We start from the raw sequence: 20,796 nt of genomic DNA on the forward strand, positions 1-20,796 counted from the left end.
AGATGCAAACTTCTTTAAACATCTGGCTTTTTCTAACCATTCCGATAACGACACAACTGCAGTTTTCCATCAACTACATGGTTTCTGAATTCATAGCAGAGGGGATCAATTACATGTTTGTTTACACGGTATACTGGTACAAGCCTCTTATTAAATGGGAATGGGTCCAAGATAGAGTTGAACTAAAGTTAAAACTGTTCCAATTAAGCCCTGGTCCTGGTAAAGACGCTTTACTGTTATTTTCCCATGGTCGACGGTCATTTTTTTTTGTTTGTCCACGTTCAGAGATTAAAATTCAGCCCTGATTCCTTTTGGATGCTTCTTGGACACTTCACGTGGTGTTTGTTTTACAGTGAAACTGAACTTTCTCACAGGACAAGTGTGCACAGAGGTGGGAGGGGAGGCGCTGAGAGGCAGGCGCGTGGTGAAGAGCCACAGTGCGCGCAGTGCACAGTTGCAGATAGCACGCGCAGCGCAGGAGCGTCGCTCACGAGCTCTTTACCAGCGTCCGGTCAGTCGGTGTCACTCTGGGGAGGTAGTGCGATCCTCGGCAGTGTTCTGAGACTGCACTAGCTGCTCCGGTCATTACTGGAAATGCCATGTGAATGGACACTACGGAGGATTAATAACTAAACAAAGGCATTTGTGAAAAAATATATAACACGTTTCATTTATTAGATTTTTTTCGTAAAACTTAAGTTGAATTAATTATACGCAAGACAGAGTTGTCTTCAGCATAGGCTCACCATGACAGCCGAGAGAGAGAAAAGAAGGTAAGGCACAGGAAACTTTTTATTACTACTGTACGTGGGCTATCAGTTATGAATTTTCTTGAGTTGTTTACCTTAATTTGAGATTCTCAGGTGAGATTTGTCATGTTGCCCAATGACAGGGCCACTAGAGCCAAATTGTCGCATTAAAGTTGTCTTACTAATACCGGTGTTGTACTTGAACTGAAATGTAATACAAATACCCCTTTTTATTAATAACCCTTTCCTATAATCCCTCACCGCCATTTTAGTTGTTCAATATTTTGATATTGGAGAGGTGTGCTCGGACCCTATTTTTGACTCGCTTTTGTTAATGGACTCATTCAAATGACTTGAAACTTTATTAAATGTAGCCTAATCACCAGAGTTGAAAAATAGCACACTGCTGCATCTCTTTATGAAACGAATGGATTAAAAAAATAATGATTCTGTTGTAATCATGACTGAACATGTTGCATTCATGATGTATACAACAAGACAAAACAAAACAAAAAGCAGCAAATCTGTATTTAAAAATGTGGACCCTCAGAGACTGTCAGACTGAGAATAAAATCGCGCAGTGGAGTCTGACAATAACTAACTGTTGAACTCAAATATCATTGTAAAATATTGTATATCAGGCCCAATAGTTTCTTTGTTGTCATCAATTTAACTTCACAGTTATTTGTAATTTTGATTGGTTTCATTAGATTTTATATAGTATATGTATACTATTTAGTAATATATCCAAAGTGAACTTGTGTGCAGTGAACTAATACTTAAAAATCAAGGCAGAAATTAAACTACGGATTTTTTTTAAGGTTAAAAGCTATTTTTTTATGAGGTTACAAGCCATGTCTTTTTTTCTGTTGCAGTATATTGAAAACAGTTTACATTGCACCATTGCAAACATGACTTATTCCAAATATGTTTTGTTTGTTTGGTTTTTTTTTTAGTCTGTAATGGAAGTATTTAATTTAATTCATCAGCAACTCTGTTTGTGAACTTAACTATTGCTAATACCTTAACTATTTCTAATACCTTCTAATTTATTTTTGGTTAAACACATTAGGACTCAAATAATAGAATTCATATTTTTCTTGCCAGATACTGACAGCATTTTATTTGGTGGTAATATAAAACAACACTGTCTCGGTGCCTAAGTCATATTGAAGAGGGGTTAAATGTTCCTCTTCTTGGTGGCTTGTTAACGGGAACGTAATGTTCCAATCGAAACTGCGGTTATCAGATCAGGGTTCACCTCTTTTTTTTAAAGCATGAACAATCCATTATGTTTCCTTAATCTGGTTACTTCCATGACTTTATTCTATTCTTATCTCTTATCTGGTTTGTTTAACTTGCTCTACAAGTGTTTCATTAACACTGTGGTGTCTTTTGTAATTAGTGCCAGTTGGGTAATGTAATCATTTAACTGTGCTATTTTATATCAATCATCTATCATCATCTATCAAAGCTTGCTACACAGAAGGAATATGCAAAACAATATATGTCAGATGACTATTCTGACACCCTGGGTTTAGTTATCATATTCTGGATAACACAGAATCTTTCACCGGATTATTAGTTGGGAAGCTAAAGGTTGGCCATCTCTTTGGGGTTAGGAAAAATAGGATTATCTGTAGTGAATGGGTGCTCTGTACAGTCTGGCTCTTGGTTCTCGCTGAACTCTGGCCTGATCTGGTTGAGAGGGGAGATGCAGAGAAAGATAGAGGGAGGAATGGGTTCACATCAGCCTGCTAATCACATGATCTGCTCCCTTTGACAGCTTTTGCTTTAGTTGTGCGTGAAGACGCCTGAGGCAGTAGGTAAGAGGTACAGCAGGCTCGACATTGTGTTCGATGCAAATCTCCCTTGAGATCTCTTGCTGAAATACAGACAATTCTCCTGTTCAGAGCCTGAAAACACTGCAGGTGGGAGTGGCTACATAGCTGTCAGTCTTGTTATTTTGTTCCAGTAATGCCACGGAAAAGGAAGAGATCGCAAAAGAGAGGACAGAGAAGTGGAAACAGCCAGCAGGCCTCTGTCTTCAGGCTACCTTGACCTGTAGCGCATTTCTAATCTAAGTTGTTTAGCCAGTTAATGTCGAAAGTATTTGTAGCATAGCTGGGGCTTGAGGTCAGCAGCTGGACAGTGTGGGAACAGAACTCAGTAGCCTATAGTAGAGGGCAGAGGACACAACTCCCCTTCATTTGAAGAATGAAATCCATGCAGAAAGCAGTCAAAGGGATTGCAAAAACTACATCTCTAAAGAGAGATAAACCTTACGTTCAGCTCAAATTCTAGGGGTGTTTGGGCATCGTAAGATTGCGTTACTGAATAAATTAACTAGGAGCTCATGCATTCGGAGATGGTTACTTATTCCAGCTGGCTTGTGACAGAAGTGTTTTCTGTTTTATAACAAAACCACTGGAATGATCTGATGTGTATTTTATGATATCATAAAATATTTTGTTTTTTTTGTTATTATATATTTATATACAATATTTTAAGCATTTTAACCCTGATTATGCAACAGGCAAATTAAACTGATATTCCAGTAGGTGGCGACAAGTGACAGTCCTTCTCACTGAATCATTCACTCAACCTATTTGTTCACGCCACTCATTTATTCAGGGAATGAAAGCTTGATTGAGTCATTTAAATTGTTTGCTCAACTGATTTATTTAAAATACCAATCCATTAAGAATGATACTCCAAAATGGCTTGTTTCTGGAAGATGTGCAGCAACAGTTGGTTTGGTTTTGACATGGTTTATAAGAAACTATTTTCACTGATGTAAGGGACAAAGACAATATAAATGGCAACATTGTCTCTAAAATGTAAGTTACTTAGTATTAATGTATTGTTTATTGAACCTGCTCTTCTTGACTGATATTACTTAATTATTAGTTTTCTACTGAAATGTGTACAAAGCAGAGAAACTGGAGCTGATAGACAGAATTAGAGATGTTTGAGAACAGCATCTATTAATCATATACATTTTTGGTAAACTTTATCATAGATTCAAACACAGCAGATCCACCTGGTTTCTTTCAGTATGAGGGAACAATGTGCAGTGTCTGTTATTTATTGTACTAATCTAAAATTAAAGTGTCCAGCTTTTAAAATGTAATTGACATATGATTGACACATTGCATAGATTTAAGAGTTGGATAATTTCTTAGAAATTGCAAGACATTAGAGCATTTGTTAAAGGGCAGATGCTTTTAGAGATTTGAGATTATTTGAGATAATTCCAGGTTACATAAAATAATATTTTTAAAATACTAGTATTTTAAATACTCTATAACAGTAAATAGGCTGTATAACTGATTGCATAAGCACTTAAACACTGGAAGTACATCATTCAGAATCAGCTGTCACTCTTTTTTTCCCACAAATGAATGTCCTGAACATGTGAACTATAGATGAGTCTGCATTATCTTTTCCCATTTATTGAACATTGTGTCTGTATTTTAGAGCTGCACTCGATTTGTTCTTATTAAAACCCTGATGTGGTTGCATTTATGGTTAAAGACAGAAAGCAGTATAGGCTAATTGTTTGAGTTGAAATGGAAGTTGCCATTCCTCATTTAGCCCCAAGGAAATGCAGACAGTATATTCACGTGTAAGTCCCATGGGTTTGACCTCTGAGTAAAAACCATCAGTCATTTCCTGTGAGAATAATCCATGGTCACTATTACAATGACAATTTTTTTGTGAAAATGGGGTTAGTGGGAGGACAGAAAGGGGGCATGTTGTGGTTGCCAAATATGCAGCTGTATAATAGAGGGTCGATTATTGCATTCCTGCACCCCCGCACCACGCTGTGCACATTTTACAAACACTCCCAGAGCCGGGCTGACCTGAGTTGGAGGATAGGGGACCCACACTGGGAGGCTGCTACTGGAATTACACCACTAGATCCTGGTCTCAGCATTGGCCTCCCACAGACACTGAAACTTAGTGCTGCATGCAGGCCACGTTTGTTGGTATCTGTGTTATAATATGTGACACATTAAAGAACACTTGTGGTGTTTTGCCGACAAACAGCGTGTGGCTTGGTTTGTTGTGAGGGTGGCACACCACACTCAGAGGCCAAAGAGAGTTCACTTCTCTCTGCCACACACTCTTTCACACACTGGCAAGCCACAAACCTCAGAAATCATTTACCTGGCAAGACTTTCTGTCTGGATAGATAAATGACGGCACATATTTATGTGCTTTCTTGAGAATTTCATTCTCTTAAATTATTTTTATTATTTTTATTATTAAATTATTTCCTTATATCCCTTTAAGCTGTACAGTTAGTGATAAAATGCTATATGGACTAATTCATAAAAGTATATGCTGCATTTAATTTTATTAACACTCATATGAATATAACTGTTCCTGGACTGTCAGATTATACTGAATAACATGTAGTAACAAGCTCAAAACAGACGTCTGCATGAGCCAGGCCCTGTGACCTGACCTAACACCGGCAAGAGTTGACTGAAATTTCATTTATCGGTGACAAATTTCAAAACCAAACCAATTTTGAACCTGCAGTGACTTTTTTTTTTTTCCTTTGCGAGTGAGTAAACCTAGATTAAAACCTTGATGCAGAGATTCTCATAGGTGTGGTTTTGCAATGCCTTTGCCTTTGACTCAGCGATGAACTTTGTGCTTGTGCACAAAAGTATTCTTAACATAAAATATTTAGAATAATTATTTTTTTTAATCGACTCAGAACCTGACAGTTCACCAATTGTTGTGAAAAAAAAAATCAGGTCACTTGTACATTTGCACAGTGTAATTTTGTGGGTGAAATCATTTCAGTAGAAGTCTGTGCGATCAGGAATTACACACGAGGGTGGAAAAAATTTCTCTCATCACATTAGGTTCAAGTTTGCCTTGTTGACCAGTAGGAAAGCTGCTTGGTTTGGAGGTGTGTGCTTTTGTGTGAGAAGTGTGTTGTTTTCATTAATTGACATAAGACTTTCTTGCCTGCAAAATTCCTTCATGTGACTGTGCCAACCAAAAGGCAACAATAATTTGTCTTAAACCAAATTTAAAGTTAATTGTTTTATTGTCTTTTCTACATTAAAATATATTAAGTACAATACTGTACAAGTACTGTATGTGAGTATATATAAAACATTGGCTGCACACAGTATCTTAGCTGAAGCTCAGCCTATAGGCTTTGTTTTCATCCACCTCTTCTTTTTTCCAGGCATCCTTCAGAAAGGCGCAAGGAAAAGTCCCGCGATGCAGCGCGCTGCAGGCGCAGTAAAGAGACAGAAGTATTCTATGAGCTGGCCCATCAGCTGCCCTTACCCCGCAGCATCAGCTCCCACCTGGACAAAGCCTCTATCATGAGACTAGCTATCAGCTTCCTGCGCACACGCAAACTTTTCAACTCAGGTATGAGGCTAAAAAAAATTATGTTTGTATGTGATCCGTCATTAGGAGTCAAACTCCATTGTTTCTGTTTGTTTTCTTTTATTGTGAGTCAGTCGCATCCCATAATCGTGTACAGTGAAGAAATTGTGAACTTTTTTAGTACCCTGATCCTACTTGTTTCCGCCTGTATTTCCTGCAATATTGAACATACTGTAGTCCAACATACCTGCAGCTTTCATCAGACTGCCCTGTAATTGTGAAAAAAATAAAAATTGGATGTGGGTCATCATCATTGTGACAAATGGTTAAAAAATAAACTTTGTCTACATTATTGCCACATATACACTACTGTTCAAAAGTTTGGGGTTCAATATATTTCTGTTTCATGGTGCTTTTTTATACTAAAAAATGCAAAATGCAAAAAGTTGGACTGGGTAGGAATATGAGATGTCCTGTACATGCAGGAAGACAGACAAAGAGCACTGCTCATTGTTTCTAGACTCCATTTCTGACGCACATACATGTGTTTAGTATGTGTGCATGTCTCTGAAAGAAACAGAGAGCATCGAACAATGAAAAGGGAAGATATGGAATCTGGTGATGAAAATGTGTGTGGGGACATCGATGTACCTGGAGAAAAAGGGAAAGAGGGAGACAACGAGGTGTGGGGTAATTAGGGACTGCTGGTATTGTTTTCTGTGAATTATGATTTTATATTTGGTGTGTTGTATGTGTTTTTGAATGTTCTGCGTCATGGTTTGACCTTTGATAGGCCCCAAGATTACAAAAACAGAACCTGTTTTAACTAATATGTCATACAGTGAGGCGTGTGGGAACCGTAACTGTATAGTTATAGAATCATAATATTACTGATAGTGTTAAAGAGGTTATGATTCTTGTCTGAACCAAATGTTTGACCTCTCTGACATTTTGAACTTACCTAAAAGGAGTCATTGGTTTAACATTGAGTACATCATATAAAGAATTTCCAGCAAACATCCTTCTGGAGATATAAATCTTTGAACCCTCATTTTCAAATGGCCCAAAACAGATGAACCAAAGAGATCTCCTGTCAAAATGAAAAATCACAACTGAAATCTCTTTTTAACAATTCCTTTTTTCCAGTAAAATAAAATCGCAAATGAGGTTGTACTGAAATCTTATTTTTTCTACTAAGAAAATTGAAGAGAAACTTTGGTGCCAAGTTGATTGTTGAAACATAACTTGAATGAAAGAACATTAAAGAGCAGTTGCTGAGCAGGCTGTCAGAAAACGTTGTTTATGACCAGAAAAGGCCTAAATGATTGTAATAGAGATGGACAGAGAATGGCAAGAAAATTGCAAGTTCTTTGGATTGGCTGAGGGACAGAGGAGTAAGACATTACATTGAAGTATTAATAGCACCAGGACGAATGCTGCGGGTTTGATGTGGGAGCACAGACATGGACCACCTGCTGACACCCAAACCCACAATGCAGACACATAGTGCTGAGCGGGGTCAAAGCATCAGCGCTAGGGCCCTTATTGCCTGATCTGAATGAGCAGGGGAGGAGGCCCTTATCTGCAGGAAAGCAGACATGAATCTCACAGCATGGAGCCTTGCTTTAACTATTTTCTCAAGTTGTTGATGTTTTTCATGGCATTGTGTACCTCAAACATCCTCTCTTTGCTGATCAGCTCTGTAGTGTTTCTATCCCATGTTGGTATGTGAATTTATTTTGATAAATAAGTCTGTTTAACTGATTCTGAGCTGTTTACTTTACTAAATGGTACAGGATATGAGTCTATGTTTGTGTTAGAGTGTGATTGTGGAGAAGGTCCCTTGAATTTGTCTTGATAATTTGCACGTGTAAAATAACAAAAAAGACAACATTTGACACTGCACACATTGTCTTGTCTTTGGTCCCAGGCTGCACAGTACAACGAACCCGGACACAGGATGACAGCCAGATGGACAGTCTATATCTGAAGTCTCTGGAAGGCTTTGTCGCTGTGGTAACATCAGATGGAGACATGATATTCCTTTCAGATAACGTCAGTAAATTTATGGGTCTTACGCAGGTGAGCCTCATGTCCTTTATTCCTGGAGAATAATCACAGAGAGAAAACATTAAGCCTTCTGTTACTTCTTTTAAAGTGGCTGAGCATTCAACTTTTCTTCTCTTATAAAATGTTAATAGGTAGAACTGACAGGCCACAGTATCTTTGACTTCACGCACCCCTGCGATCATGAAGAAATCCGAGAGAATCTCAGTGTCAAATCAGGTGAGTGTCAGCTTAGAACAGTTTTTTCCAAAAGTATGTTGATACATTTTTTTTTTTTTTTTTTGGAGATACAGTATACAATGTTGCCTTTAACACCAAAGTGGCAGAATCTCCCAGTCCTCTTTATCTCTGGATTTGCCATGGAGATGTCCTTATCTGAGTGCAGTTATCACAGTCAGGATGTTTTATTTTATACATTCTTGTGGTTGTTCCTGTGGGGACAAGTCCCTCTTCTTTTACCAAGCCTCATCCTATAGACCACAGTCCAGTCTGTGGTCCCTTCTGTGTAGACTTGAGGGCTATATTTTGTTCAGGACATTTTTAGCTAGGTCTGAACAATGTGGGGAAGAAACTGTTTATTTTTATTTTTTTTTTTTATTATAAATTTTTTTTGATTATAATTCAATGTATTCCATTAATTTCTGTTACTTAATTATATTGTGATCGTATATCAATATAATACTACTTATAAAACATTGTTATTATTATATTGTTAATAAAAAAATACATTTATTGCAAAAAATAAAAATGATAAATACATTACTTTTGCAATAATTTTATTAATACCATTTCAGTGTAAAAACAAAAAAAAGTCAATACCTCTATAGTTCAACTTTAAATCCTATCAAAAAATCAGGGGAATTGTCCTACTCAGTTTTATTTTATTTATTTATTTTTATTCTGTTTGTTTACTTTAATTAATTAGTTATTTGTTAATTCGTTTAATTTCAATTTTTAAAAAGAAACAACACTCAGGCAATGGCAGGAATTCAGCAGACTTGATTTGAATAGTTTTTGGTGTGACCTTAGCCTTTACTCTGGCTCAGTAGTTTCTGAAAGTTACTATTTCTGTTGCTATCATGTAAGCAGTGTGTGCCTTACACCAAACACATACTCATATTGAGAGTTAGGGGACCTTTCCCCACAGCAAATGTTCCTCCTCCTCTTGTTTTATCTGTATCTTTCACGAGTCGGTCACCTGACCTGTTTAGAGCTTTTGAGCGAGTGGCGTAACTTTCTTGCCATTTCATTGGTCATTTGGAGATAATCCCTATGCAATAACAACACAGAGAGCTCCATACACTGTAGTTAAGGTTTCAACAGACTGATTCAGTTGAACTTTGCACCTAGCATCCACTACCCACTGACAGACCAAAGTCCTCTGAATATGCAAGAATAAAGCTTTTTTGCATGCACGGTGGTTATTTATAGTAAATATAGGATTTTTAAACATATGTCTTACGGGTTGTTTGATTGACAGAACCTGTGTATGGCAGAAGAGGGAAAGACATGAGCATGGGCAGAGATTTCTTTATGAGGATGAAATGTACAGTCACCAATAGAGGTCGCACTGTCAACCTCAAATCAGCCAGCTGGAAGGTAAGAACGCATAAGCACGTCATACAACATCATGCAGTGCACATGTGCATGTGCTATCAACTAAATTATGGTGTTGCTGCTCTGTCTGTCAGGTGCTGCATTGCACGGGGCATCTCCAAGTGTGCAGCAGCCACCCCCCTCAAGTCTTCTGTGGGTTTTCGGAGCCACCCCTCACATGTGTCACAATGCTGTGTGCGCCGATCCCACACCCTTCAAATGTTGACACACCTCTCGACAGCAAGACATTCATGAGCAGACACAGTATGGACATGAAGTTTATCTACTGTGATGAGAGGCAAGAGGCTGTTCACTAATGCATATTGTATATGTGCATGAACACTGGGCCCAAAAATATATAGACACAAAAGGCAACAACAACAACAAAAAAAGATGACAAATTTAATTTAATTAGATATAAAATATTTTTAGGCATAATACCCAATGAAGGAATCTGCATGTAAAAGATCCATGAACTAACTCAGCCTTTCTTTTAAAAAGCATCATATGACCCCTTTAATCACTCAATCTCATGTTGTTCCAAACCTGTAAGACCTCTGTTCATCTTCGGAACACAAATTCTGATTTTTTTAATGAAATCTGAATGCTTTCTGACCCCGCTTGGACAGCAAGGGAACTACCACATCCAAAGCCGAGAAACATTAAGTAAGGACATCATTAAAATAGTGGTTTAACCTTAATTCTTGGAATGATATGAGGGAAATTAATGACAGAATATTCATTTTTGGAACTATCCCTTTAAAAGCCCATACTGGAACAGAAAAAGGAGAGGCTATTCCAGGGTAATACTGAAGGATCAGATATAATAACAAAAAAAAAAAAAAAAAAAAAACAATTCCATGAGTTTGTATGGAGTATTCAACAGCACAAAAAATGCTGAGCATTGCATCAAATTCCATTTTGATTAATAGATTCACTTTTGCACTTGCTAAAGTGCTTCAAAAACAGACAAGGACGTGGCCTTTGTCTTTTTGGAAAAAAGACATTAAAGATAATGATCAGACAGAACAAATACAAATGTTTTGCATAAGAGATTTATAACTCCAATAAACATGGGCCCCACTTGTAATAATTTGTTCTCACTTAGCTTAGCAGAGAGTTTACACTGGCTCCCAGCAGAACAAGTTTGATTGTTTTCACCAGATGTAATCGACAGTCATGAATCTTGGTTAATGATGTGATTTAAATCAATTGCGCTTTGTATTGTCTGTTCCATTAGTTTTATTCTTGACCTGTCTTTGTGTTTCAGAGTAAGCAGCCTGATCGGGTATAAGCCAGAGGAACTTGTTGGCCGTTCAGTGTATGAGTTCTGCCATGCTTTGGATTCTGAAAGCATGACGAAGAGCCACCAAAATCGTGAGTACCTGTTTCCATCTTTTGGGTTTCATGGGGTCTTTTTCTGTTTTGACTTGAAAAGATTAACCAGATTTGAATTGGAAATGCCTGTCTGAACAAAGGGTAGGGTAGACACAGTTTTCTTAGTTTTCTTTGTTCTCTGTACCTCAGTTTTATGCACTGGTGCAAACAAACAAGAAACAACGCAGTAGCTCATTGTGTGAATATCTCAAGGTCCCAACCATTTTGTCTAATTTACCTCCACTCTGTCCTGAAGTGACTCACGGTCTGGAATAGATCCATGCCTCTCATCTCTGTCCATGGGTAAACTACTTGAGTTCAAAACCTTGTAGACCTGAGGTGTTCCCATGGGCTTGATGACTGAGGGAAACAGATGTCCCGCCGGGCTCCAGGAATTGTTGAAGGATATTTATAAACTCAATGGTTGTTGCATTGCACTGTTTATTTGCTTAACAGATGCTGTAGACTCTACATTTCATGTTTTCAGCAACTTTGCTTTTAAAATTGGCCTCCCAGGAACTTAAACTTACAGAAGAGTTCTAAACATTTCTCTACATTTTGTAAATTGTACATTCTCTTTATGTATGGAAGCCCAATTCTGTGCCAGAAAGAAAGTAAAAATTATGAGATAAAAGTACCAAATCGTAATTATGAAATAATAAATGACAATTATTGAATGTTAATGCGATACAAAGTTGGAATAATGACATACAGCCATAATAAAAAGTCAAAATTATTATTGACAAAAATGTCAGTTTTTTTTAATCTTGTGTTTTTTACCCTCATAATAATGACATTTTATGTCATAATTTTATCTTTTCACATTAAGCCCAAGATCCCTGGCCTCAGCTTTTATGAAAGACAAGATCTGTCTATTGAAGGATTAATAGAAAAAGGGAGCCCAGAGTGTACTTCCAATTTGAGCCCTTTTATTTAGTATTTTAATTAGTGATGCACCTATCATGACTTTTCATGACTGATTCAGATTCCGTTTTTTATTTATTTTATTTTTTTTAACTAGCAAATTGGCTAATCCTGATTTAATTATTTAAAAAATATCTGTAGGGATTTGAAATTAGAGACAACAACTGAATTCAGTCATGATCCAAACAAATATGCTACACACATGTTGCATGAGCAGTTGTTTTTAAAATAGATTTACAGGATTTAAAGCAAAAATAGAATAGTCTGACTTTAGCTTTGTGAAATTATGCAACGTAGAAACATATCTGCATATCAGCAGAAAGTCTGAATGAGACACATTAGCTTCCAAAAATAACAGAAAAATAAGTACAAAGAAATACAGTACAAAAAGTGGAGAAAATATATTTTAGTACTTAATTTTCAGTTATTTATGATAAAGGCTCCTGTCCACTCTTGTTTTGAATGTGATTTTGTTTGTTCAGAGGAAACAGATTTGATTGTTGTCGCCACATCAGGTATTGAGGCTGAGTAGATGGCCTGAATCCCATTATATACCCTTTGACCTAATCGGCAACAACCCAAAAGCTCTCAGGTTTGCTTGTTCAGAATGGCCCACCTCATTAGCTAGTGCATTAGAGGCTAACAAGCCTTTGAAGTGTGCAGCACCTCTGATCTGGTTCCTCTGATGTCTTTAATCCAGATCAGTGCACTGCTCTTCGTCACTGGCCTCTATCGGTGATAAGTACCTGGAGTATTACCTAAAAGCAAGATCTTTTGATTTGAAAAATGACTAAACATACACGAGTTGCACTAATGGACTTTATTCAAAGACAGCTTCATTCTACATAGAACATCCTGAATAATGTCAGACAAGGAAAGTTATTTGCATGATCAAATCATTCATTAGCAACAAAATGCTGTGAAAACACAGATATTTTTTGCTAGTGTTTTATTTACATATTTTTATTGAATTAAATATATATGTGTTATTGTGAAAAATGGTTTAAAATAATATTACGTTTTTAAGTTGACCCAGGCTGCATTTATTTGATTTAAAAAAAAAAAAATTATATTGTGAAATATTGTTACAATTTAAAATAACAGTTTTTTTGTTTTGTTTTTAATGTAATTTATTCCTGTTATGGCAAATCTGAATTTTCAGCAGCCATTATTTCAGTCTTCAGTGTCACGTGATCCTTCAGAAATCATTCGAATTTCCTGATTTAACTAGAATTGAACGAAAATTACAAAATAATTATTATTAAATACAAATTTTAGATGCCTGACCAGTGGTCTTTTTAACTTGATTAGCAATAAAGAAAAAATAAAGAACATTTCTAAATACTTTAGATTAATGCGTTTGGCATAAATGTTAGTGTATCTGTTTAATTTCTGTTGCATTTAACAATCACTGTTTTCGTCTTCAGTTTGTAATAAGGGTCAAGTGGTGAGTGGCCAGTACAGAATGCTAGCCAAGAACGGGGGCTACGTCTGGGTGGAGACCCAGGCAACTGTCATCTACAACAATCGCAACTCCCAACCGCAGTGCATCATCTGCATCAACTATGTCCTGAGGTATTGTATTAAATGAAACACTCAGGGATCCCTGTCACAGTTAATGCTGTTACGATATTCTTCTCATGCTCTCATTGTTTTTTAGTTCTGTTGAGGAGCAGTCTGTCATCTTCTCCCTGGATCAGACGGAGTCTCTGTTCAAGCCCTACCACATGTGTAGCATGGGAGAACTGTTCAGCCAGGGCAGAGCTTCCTCAGTTTCAGAAGCTGAGGACATTCTTTTCACTAAGCTCAAGGAGGAGCCCGAGGAGTTAGCTCAGTTAGCGCCCATGCCAGGAGACGCCATCATTGCCCTGGACTTTGGTCAGAGCGCCACCTGGCACTACTTCAACCATTCCCCCTACAATAGCTTCACCCTCTTCACATCCTCAACCCCTGACTACAAATCTATTCCCATCCTGCATGCATGAACCCTTGCTCCTTCCCTTGGCTCTCCTTACTCTACCTCACAATCACAACCAATCACACACGTACACTGCCCAGGTCATAAACTGCGATGTTGCAGCAGACATCATTGTACTGTAGTTCAGTGGCACTGTAGCTTGGCTTTGCTGCAGGGTACACAATATGCATAAGGAAAGCTGAATCTATCTGCTCCACAACATATTGGCATATTATGGCTTAGCATTGGCTTTAGCATAAACAGTTTTGTATTATTAAAATGAAGTTTTTTTTTGTTCCATTTTTAATAATAAAATCACTTGTGCTTTTGAAGGTTTACCAATGGCAGTAGGCAGTGTTTGTGTGTTTCTCCTCACAACAGGGCTATAATGGGTATACTAATTTGTCTTTTCATCAAAATGCATGTCTTCACATGTCTAACCGCTGCATGAAATGGAAATCACCTCCTTGTGATGCTTACAACACTTCTGTTATTGCGTTTGGTGATGGCTGAGGTTATTTTTAATCATATTTTTATTTATGCAACCATCTACAGTATTCTCATGGAATTCTCACATATAAAAATGAGCCAGATAGTAGTAGTGAGCATTATACTTTTGTACATTGTGTTGTTTAAGGTGTGTCTATCCACTGTTAGATGATCTTCCTTGGCTCTTTATGTAGTAATTCTATGAGATTGCATCTCGTTTCAATAATTCTTTTCCCACGTTGAAGTTTGATGACTTGTTACTGTCATGTGCATTTGCAGATAGGCCAGATTTTGAAGAACAGACTTTCTTTTCCAAGTCCACCAAGCCACCTATGGTAGGACCATCATGGGTTGTGGACACACCCCCTGATGGCAGTCTTGATAGAAAACTGTCCAACATGCCCTCCACCTTTACCAGACCCCAGGTTCCTCCTGCAGGCAAATGCACGTCTTGTTCCACACTCTGCTTAAGCGGCCGCAGCAGTTGTTCTACAGTATGTCCCATCTCCATCTGGTCATATGTCAAAAACAGTCATTTAAGGCACTTTTGCACGAGAGGAACTGGGAGCATATTTAGTTCTAGGAACTCCATTTTGGGGAACTTAATTAGCTCCTACTTCAGAGAAGGGTCTAAAACAATTATATAGGAACTATTATTGATGTAAGTATACACTGATTGGCCAAATGCATAGGAAACACCGACTACCCATCATTTTTAAAAAGCCATGTAAAAATATGCAACCAGGAAAATGGCCAGAGGGAGAAATTGGTTCTCTAGGAATGACCCTGCTGGCTAGTTCCTAGAACTACGATGTGCGAAAGTGCCTTTAGATTTCATGGTCACTCATGACCTGTTCTCTGACTCTTTGAAAAAAATGTTGCTGTACCTTTAAGACTTCTAGATACAAACCAGTTTCATTTTTGGTGTCCTCTCGATATGACCTCTTTAAATAGTAATGCAGTTAAGGTGTATTTAATATTATGGTGTGTTGAAGTGTGTGTTTAATGTGCTGTGATGCGTATGTGTGCAGCCTAGCAGTCCAGTAGATTACTGTGGCAGAGGAGAGTTTGATCTGAAGGTGGAGCTGACAGAGAAGCTATTTGCCCCTGAATCTGTAGCAACAAATCCTACTGGCTCCCAGGTGAGTGTGATAGATTACAAACAATTGAATCTGTAATAGATTAAATGCTTTTCCAATTCTACCACAATTTTCTTTTCTTTTCTTTTTTTCGTTTCATTCCTGTGTCTTTTGATGGGCATACAGGCTGGATTATGTGAACAAATAAAAAATATTTCTAGTATATTTTTGGTGTCTTTCGATATTATTTTTTTCTCGCCAACTGTATGTATTATTAAGTAAATATTTGGTAATCTAATTGTGTGCAGTTGGACCTGAGCAATCTGGACCTGGAGACTCTTGCTCCATACATCCCAATGGATGGTGAGGACTTCCAGCTGCACCCCATCTGCCTGGACGAGCCAGTGCCTGACACAGGTCCAGGCCTGAGCACAGCCCTGCAGCACAGCTTCAGCAGTGTAGCTGACCTCTTCCAGCCACTGAGTCCATTCCCTCCTGACAACAAAAGCAGCACTAGCACACGTTCAGACACGGCTCATGTGCAGCCTTACCAAACCACACCAAACATCCCACTTTCCTCTAAGGAGGGTAGACAGAGTCTTCAGTGGCCCTGTGACCCACCCTCACAGTATGAACGTACAGATATTGGATGCATGGATGACCGAAGCATAGCATATCCAGGACAAACATGCGATTTCAATGCTGCATTAACACAGCAAAGGTGATTATCATTAAATTATCAAGTGTGTTTTATTTTGCAATACATAAACTGGGCAGCAGTGATTAAATAGATTAGGATTTCCACAAGGAAGCATATCTTTGCAAGAAAGTGAATTATGTAACCTTTTGTGTAGGTATAATGCTGCAATCACTTTTCAAAAACCAATCACCTTTCTAAACACATAAATGACTGAAAATATGCAACAAAAAAAGTCTAGACCAGTCACAAAATGTTTTAAGGAATATTAATGCATTGCTGTTCCTTTATATAAACTACATTTCTAAATGTTTGGAGTTGGTTCCAAGTTTTTTATTCTCACCAAGGCTGCATTTATTTGTTCAAAAATACAGTGAAAACAGAATTATTGCAAAATATTTTTGTTACTATTTTCTTTGTTACTATATTTTAACACAGTACAGACCGAAAGTTTGGACACACCTTCGCATTCAAAGAGTTTTCTTTATTTTCATGACTATGAAAATTGTAGATTCACACTGAAGGCATCAAAACTATGAATTAACACATGTGGAATTATATATGGAATTACAACCCGAATTCCGGAAAAGTTGGGACGTTTTTTAAATTTTAATAAAATGAAAACTAAAGGAATTTCAAATCACATGAGCCAATATTTTATTCACAATAGAACATAGATAACGTAGCAAATGTTTAAACTGAGAAATTTTACACTTTTATCCACTTAATTAGCTCATTTAAAATTTAATGCCTGCTACAGGTCTCAAAAAAGTTGGCACGGGGGCAACAAATGGCTAAAAAAGCAAGCAGTTTTGAAAAGATTCAGCTGGGAGAACATCTAGTGATTAATTAAGTTAATTGATATCAGGTCTGTAACATGATTAGCTATAAAAGCTTTGTCTTAGAGAAGCAGAGTCTCTCAGAAGTAAAGATGGGCAGAGGCTCTCCAATCTGTGAAAGACTGCGTAAAAAAATTGTGGAAAACTTTAAAAACAATGTTCCTCAACGTCAAATTGCAAAGGCTTTGCAAATCTCATCATCTACAGTGCATAACGTCATCAAAAGATTCAGAGAAACTGGAGAAATCTCTGTGCGCAAGCGACAAGGCCGGAGACCTTTATTGGATGCCCGTGGTCTTGGGCTCTCAGACGACACTGCATCACTCATCGGCATGATTGTGTCAATGACATTACTAAATGGGCCCAGGAATACTTTCAGAAACCACTGTCGGTAAACACAATCCGCCATGCCATCAGCAGATGCCAACTAAAGCTCTATCAAGCAAAAAGGAAGCCATATGTGAACATGGTCCAGAAGCGCCGTCGTGTCCTGTGGGCCAAGGCTCATTTAAAATGGACTATTTCAAAGTGGAATAGTGTTTTATGGTCAGACGAGTCCAAATTTGACATTCTTGTTGGAAATCACGGACGCCGTGTCCTTCGGGCTAAAGAGGAGGGAGACCTTCCAGCATGTTATCAGCGTTCAGCTCAAAAGCCAGCATCTCTGATGGTATGGGGGTGCATAAGTGCATACGGTATGGGCAGCTTGCATGTTTTGGAAGGCTCTGTGAATGCTGAAAGGTATATAAAGGTTTTAGAGCAACATATGCTTCCCTCAAAACAACGTCTATTTCATGAAAGGCCTTGTTTATTTCAGCAGGACAATGCAAAACCACATACTGCAGCTATAACAACAGCATGGCTTCGTCGTAGAAGAGTCCGGGTGCTAACCTGGCCTGCCTGCAGTCCAGATCTTTCACCTATAGAGAACATTTGGTGCATCATTAAACGAAAAATACGTCAAAGACGACCACGAACTCTTCAGCAGCTGGAAATCTATATAAGGCAAGAATGGGACCAAATTCCAACAGCAAAACTCCAGCAACTCATAGCCTCAATGCCCAGACGTCTTCAAACTGTTTTGAAAAGAAAAGGAGATGCTACACCATGGTAAACATGCCCCGTCCCAACTATTTTGAGACCTGTAGCAGAAATCAAAATTGAAATGAGCTCATTTTGTGCATAAAATTGTAAACTTTCTCAGTTTAAACATTTGCTATGTTATCTATGTTCTATTGTGAATAAAATATTGGCTCATGTGATTTGAAAGTCTTTTAGTTTTAATTTTATTAAAATTTAAAAAACGTCCCAACTTTTCCGGAATTCGGGTTGTATATACATAACAAAAAAGTGTGAAACAACTGAAAATATGTCATATTGTAGGTTCTTCAAAGTAGCCACCTTTTGCTTTGATTACTGCTTTGCACACTCTTGGCATTCTCTTGATGAACTTCAAGAGGTAGTCACCTGAAATGGTCTTCCAACAGTCTTGAAGGAGTTCCCCGAGAGATGCTTAGCACTTGTTGGCCCTTTTGCCTTCAGTCTGCGGTCCAGCTCACCCCTAAACCATCTGGATTGGGTTCAGGTCCGGTGACTGTGGAGGCCAGGTCATCTGGCGCAGCATCCCATCACTCTCCTTCTTGGTCAAATAGTCCTTGATGCCTTCAGTGTGACTACAATTTTCATAGTCATGAAAATAAAGAAAACTCTTTGAATGAGAAGGTGTGTCCAAATTTTTGGTCTGTACTGTATGTATATATATATATATATATATATATATATATATATATATATATATATATATATATATATATATATTCCTGTGATGGCAATGCTAAATTTTCAACAGAAATTTTTTCAGGACTCTTTGTAACATCATTGTCTGTATTGGTACTTTTGATTAATTTAATGCATTCTTGCTGAATAAAAGTATTCATTAAAGTATTCATAACTTGCAAACACTAGTGTGCTATAACAAATGTCATGTTCATTCATTGATTAAATTTTTCTTGCTATTTTCAGATTTTATGAGAGCTTTGCCCCTGTACAGAAAGGCAGGAATGTGGGTCAGATAACGCTCGTCAACAAATTTAAACGGAAGAGGCAAGCAGATTACAGTTCGTCATGCTCTTTCACCGATATTTTAAAGGTAATCATTCAGATATCACTGTAGACTAATGGAAAGGAGTAAAGTTCACACCAAAGACAGAATGTTAACATAACGTATGTTCAGAAGGTGTCAGCTCCTCACGAGTCTGCAGATGGAATGCAGAAAAGGATAAAGATGATGAACCTCGACAGCTGCGCTTTCTCTGTCAGAAAGTCTCTTAGCACAAGTGTGCTAACAGGTACATCAGCTCTCTCTTGAACATCTTTAGATGTTTTCTAGTTTTTTCTATACTGAAATTTACACACTCCTTTGTTCCTTTTTGACAGATAAATTTCCATTTATGCCAAGTGGATTGGTTTCTCCTCACGGCTGCAGTCAGTCTCCCAGTAACAGACAATACAACATGATGCCTCTACACAAACACACAGGTCGGTCTCCAGCCTTTTCTATAATGCCGATTCTTTTTATTATCAGTGCTGAAAACATTGCACTGCTTAATATTTTTTGGGAAACTGTGATTCCTTTCAAGATTCTTTGATGTATAGAAAGTTTAAAAGAATAGCATTTGTTTGAAACTGTAAACTTTTGTGACATTATTGAAGTCTTTTCTGTCAGTTTTGGTTAATTGAATATGTCCTTGTCAAATAAAAGTATTATTTCTTAAAAAAAAAAAACACTTTTGAATTGTGGTGCATATTCCAAATCGTCTGAAGTCATACAATAGTTTTCATACCATAACTGGATCAAATGGGACTTTATTCTAGCGACGTTCGCATTACATGTGTCTTTTATTTTTGACAGGCATAATAAGTCAACTGTTAGGCCCATCATTTGACTCGTACTGTCTGCCAGAGCTGACACGATATGACTGTGAGGTAAACATGCCTCTACAGGGAAACCTGCATCTGCTTCAGGGCAGTGACCTCTTGAGAGCTTTGGACCAGACCACGTAGACCCAGAGCTTCTGCAGTGATCCATTCACCCAACTTTGTCTATATAAGCTATTATCTTCTACGCGTGTATTATCAGTCTTTATTTAGATGTATTTGTACATTTTCCTTTAAGACCTGTGTAATATTTTAATATATATTTGAAAAATGTGTTTGGACATACCACGTTTTGTGCTATCTTAAACTCTAAGATTGTCCTGAGCCTTCAGATGCTAAGTGTTCTTACCATTTATGGTCTGATTTAACAGATGTTTCACTGTTGCAAATTATATCTCAACTAAAACAAAATATATACAATATATAATAATTTAGTTTCATTTGAAACTTATTCATTCAGCTTGGAATACAACTACTGTGTTTGTATAAATCAAAGACAGTTACTGTAACTGTTTTGCCTGTTTCCTTAAATATTTGCCTCAGCATTGGCATAAAACTGTGTAGTTCAGAAACATGTCTATTTTCCCATTTAGAACATTAGTATTGTAATCTTATTCCTCTACTTTTCACAATCATGACAAATGCTGTATTAAATGTATAGTTTCTGTCATCTAAAGCACTTTATTTTGAAAGATGCAAAGTGGTCTTCTCAGGCCAACAA

At 37.5% G+C, this 20,796-nt stretch overlaps 1 protein-coding gene across 2 annotated transcripts; it reads left to right on the plus strand.

Annotated features, from left to right (window-relative positions):
- Nucleotides 1-436: 436 nt before the first annotated feature.
- On the plus strand, nt 437-20,565 carry LOC132121512 (endothelial PAS domain-containing protein 1-like). 2 transcript variants are annotated; one of them, XM_059530993.1, is made up of 16 exons: nt 437-773; nt 5,965-6,155; nt 8,044-8,195; nt 8,315-8,399; nt 9,661-9,779; nt 9,872-10,074; nt 11,047-11,153; nt 13,505-13,652; nt 13,738-13,955; nt 14,803-15,017; nt 15,555-15,665; nt 15,911-16,323; nt 19,161-19,287; nt 19,372-19,486; nt 19,575-19,676; nt 20,050-20,565. In XM_059530993.1, exons 1-16 carry the CDS (start codon nt 748-750, stop codon nt 20,199-20,201), a joined length of 2,484 nt encoding a protein of 827 aa, XP_059386976.1. In that variant the 5' UTR covers nt 437-747; the 3' UTR covers nt 20,202-20,565. The 2 variants fall into 2 exon arrangements, with proteins under 2 accessions (XP_059386976.1, XP_059386977.1); XM_059530994.1 differs by having other exon boundaries at nt 19,375-19,486.
- Nucleotides 20,566-20,796: the final 231 nt, after the last annotated feature.

This window comes from Carassius carassius, chromosome 39 (assembly GCF_963082965.1).
Source record: "Carassius carassius chromosome 39, fCarCar2.1, whole genome shotgun sequence".
Lineage (NCBI taxonomy): Eukaryota > Metazoa > Chordata > Actinopteri > Cypriniformes > Cyprinidae > Carassius > Carassius carassius.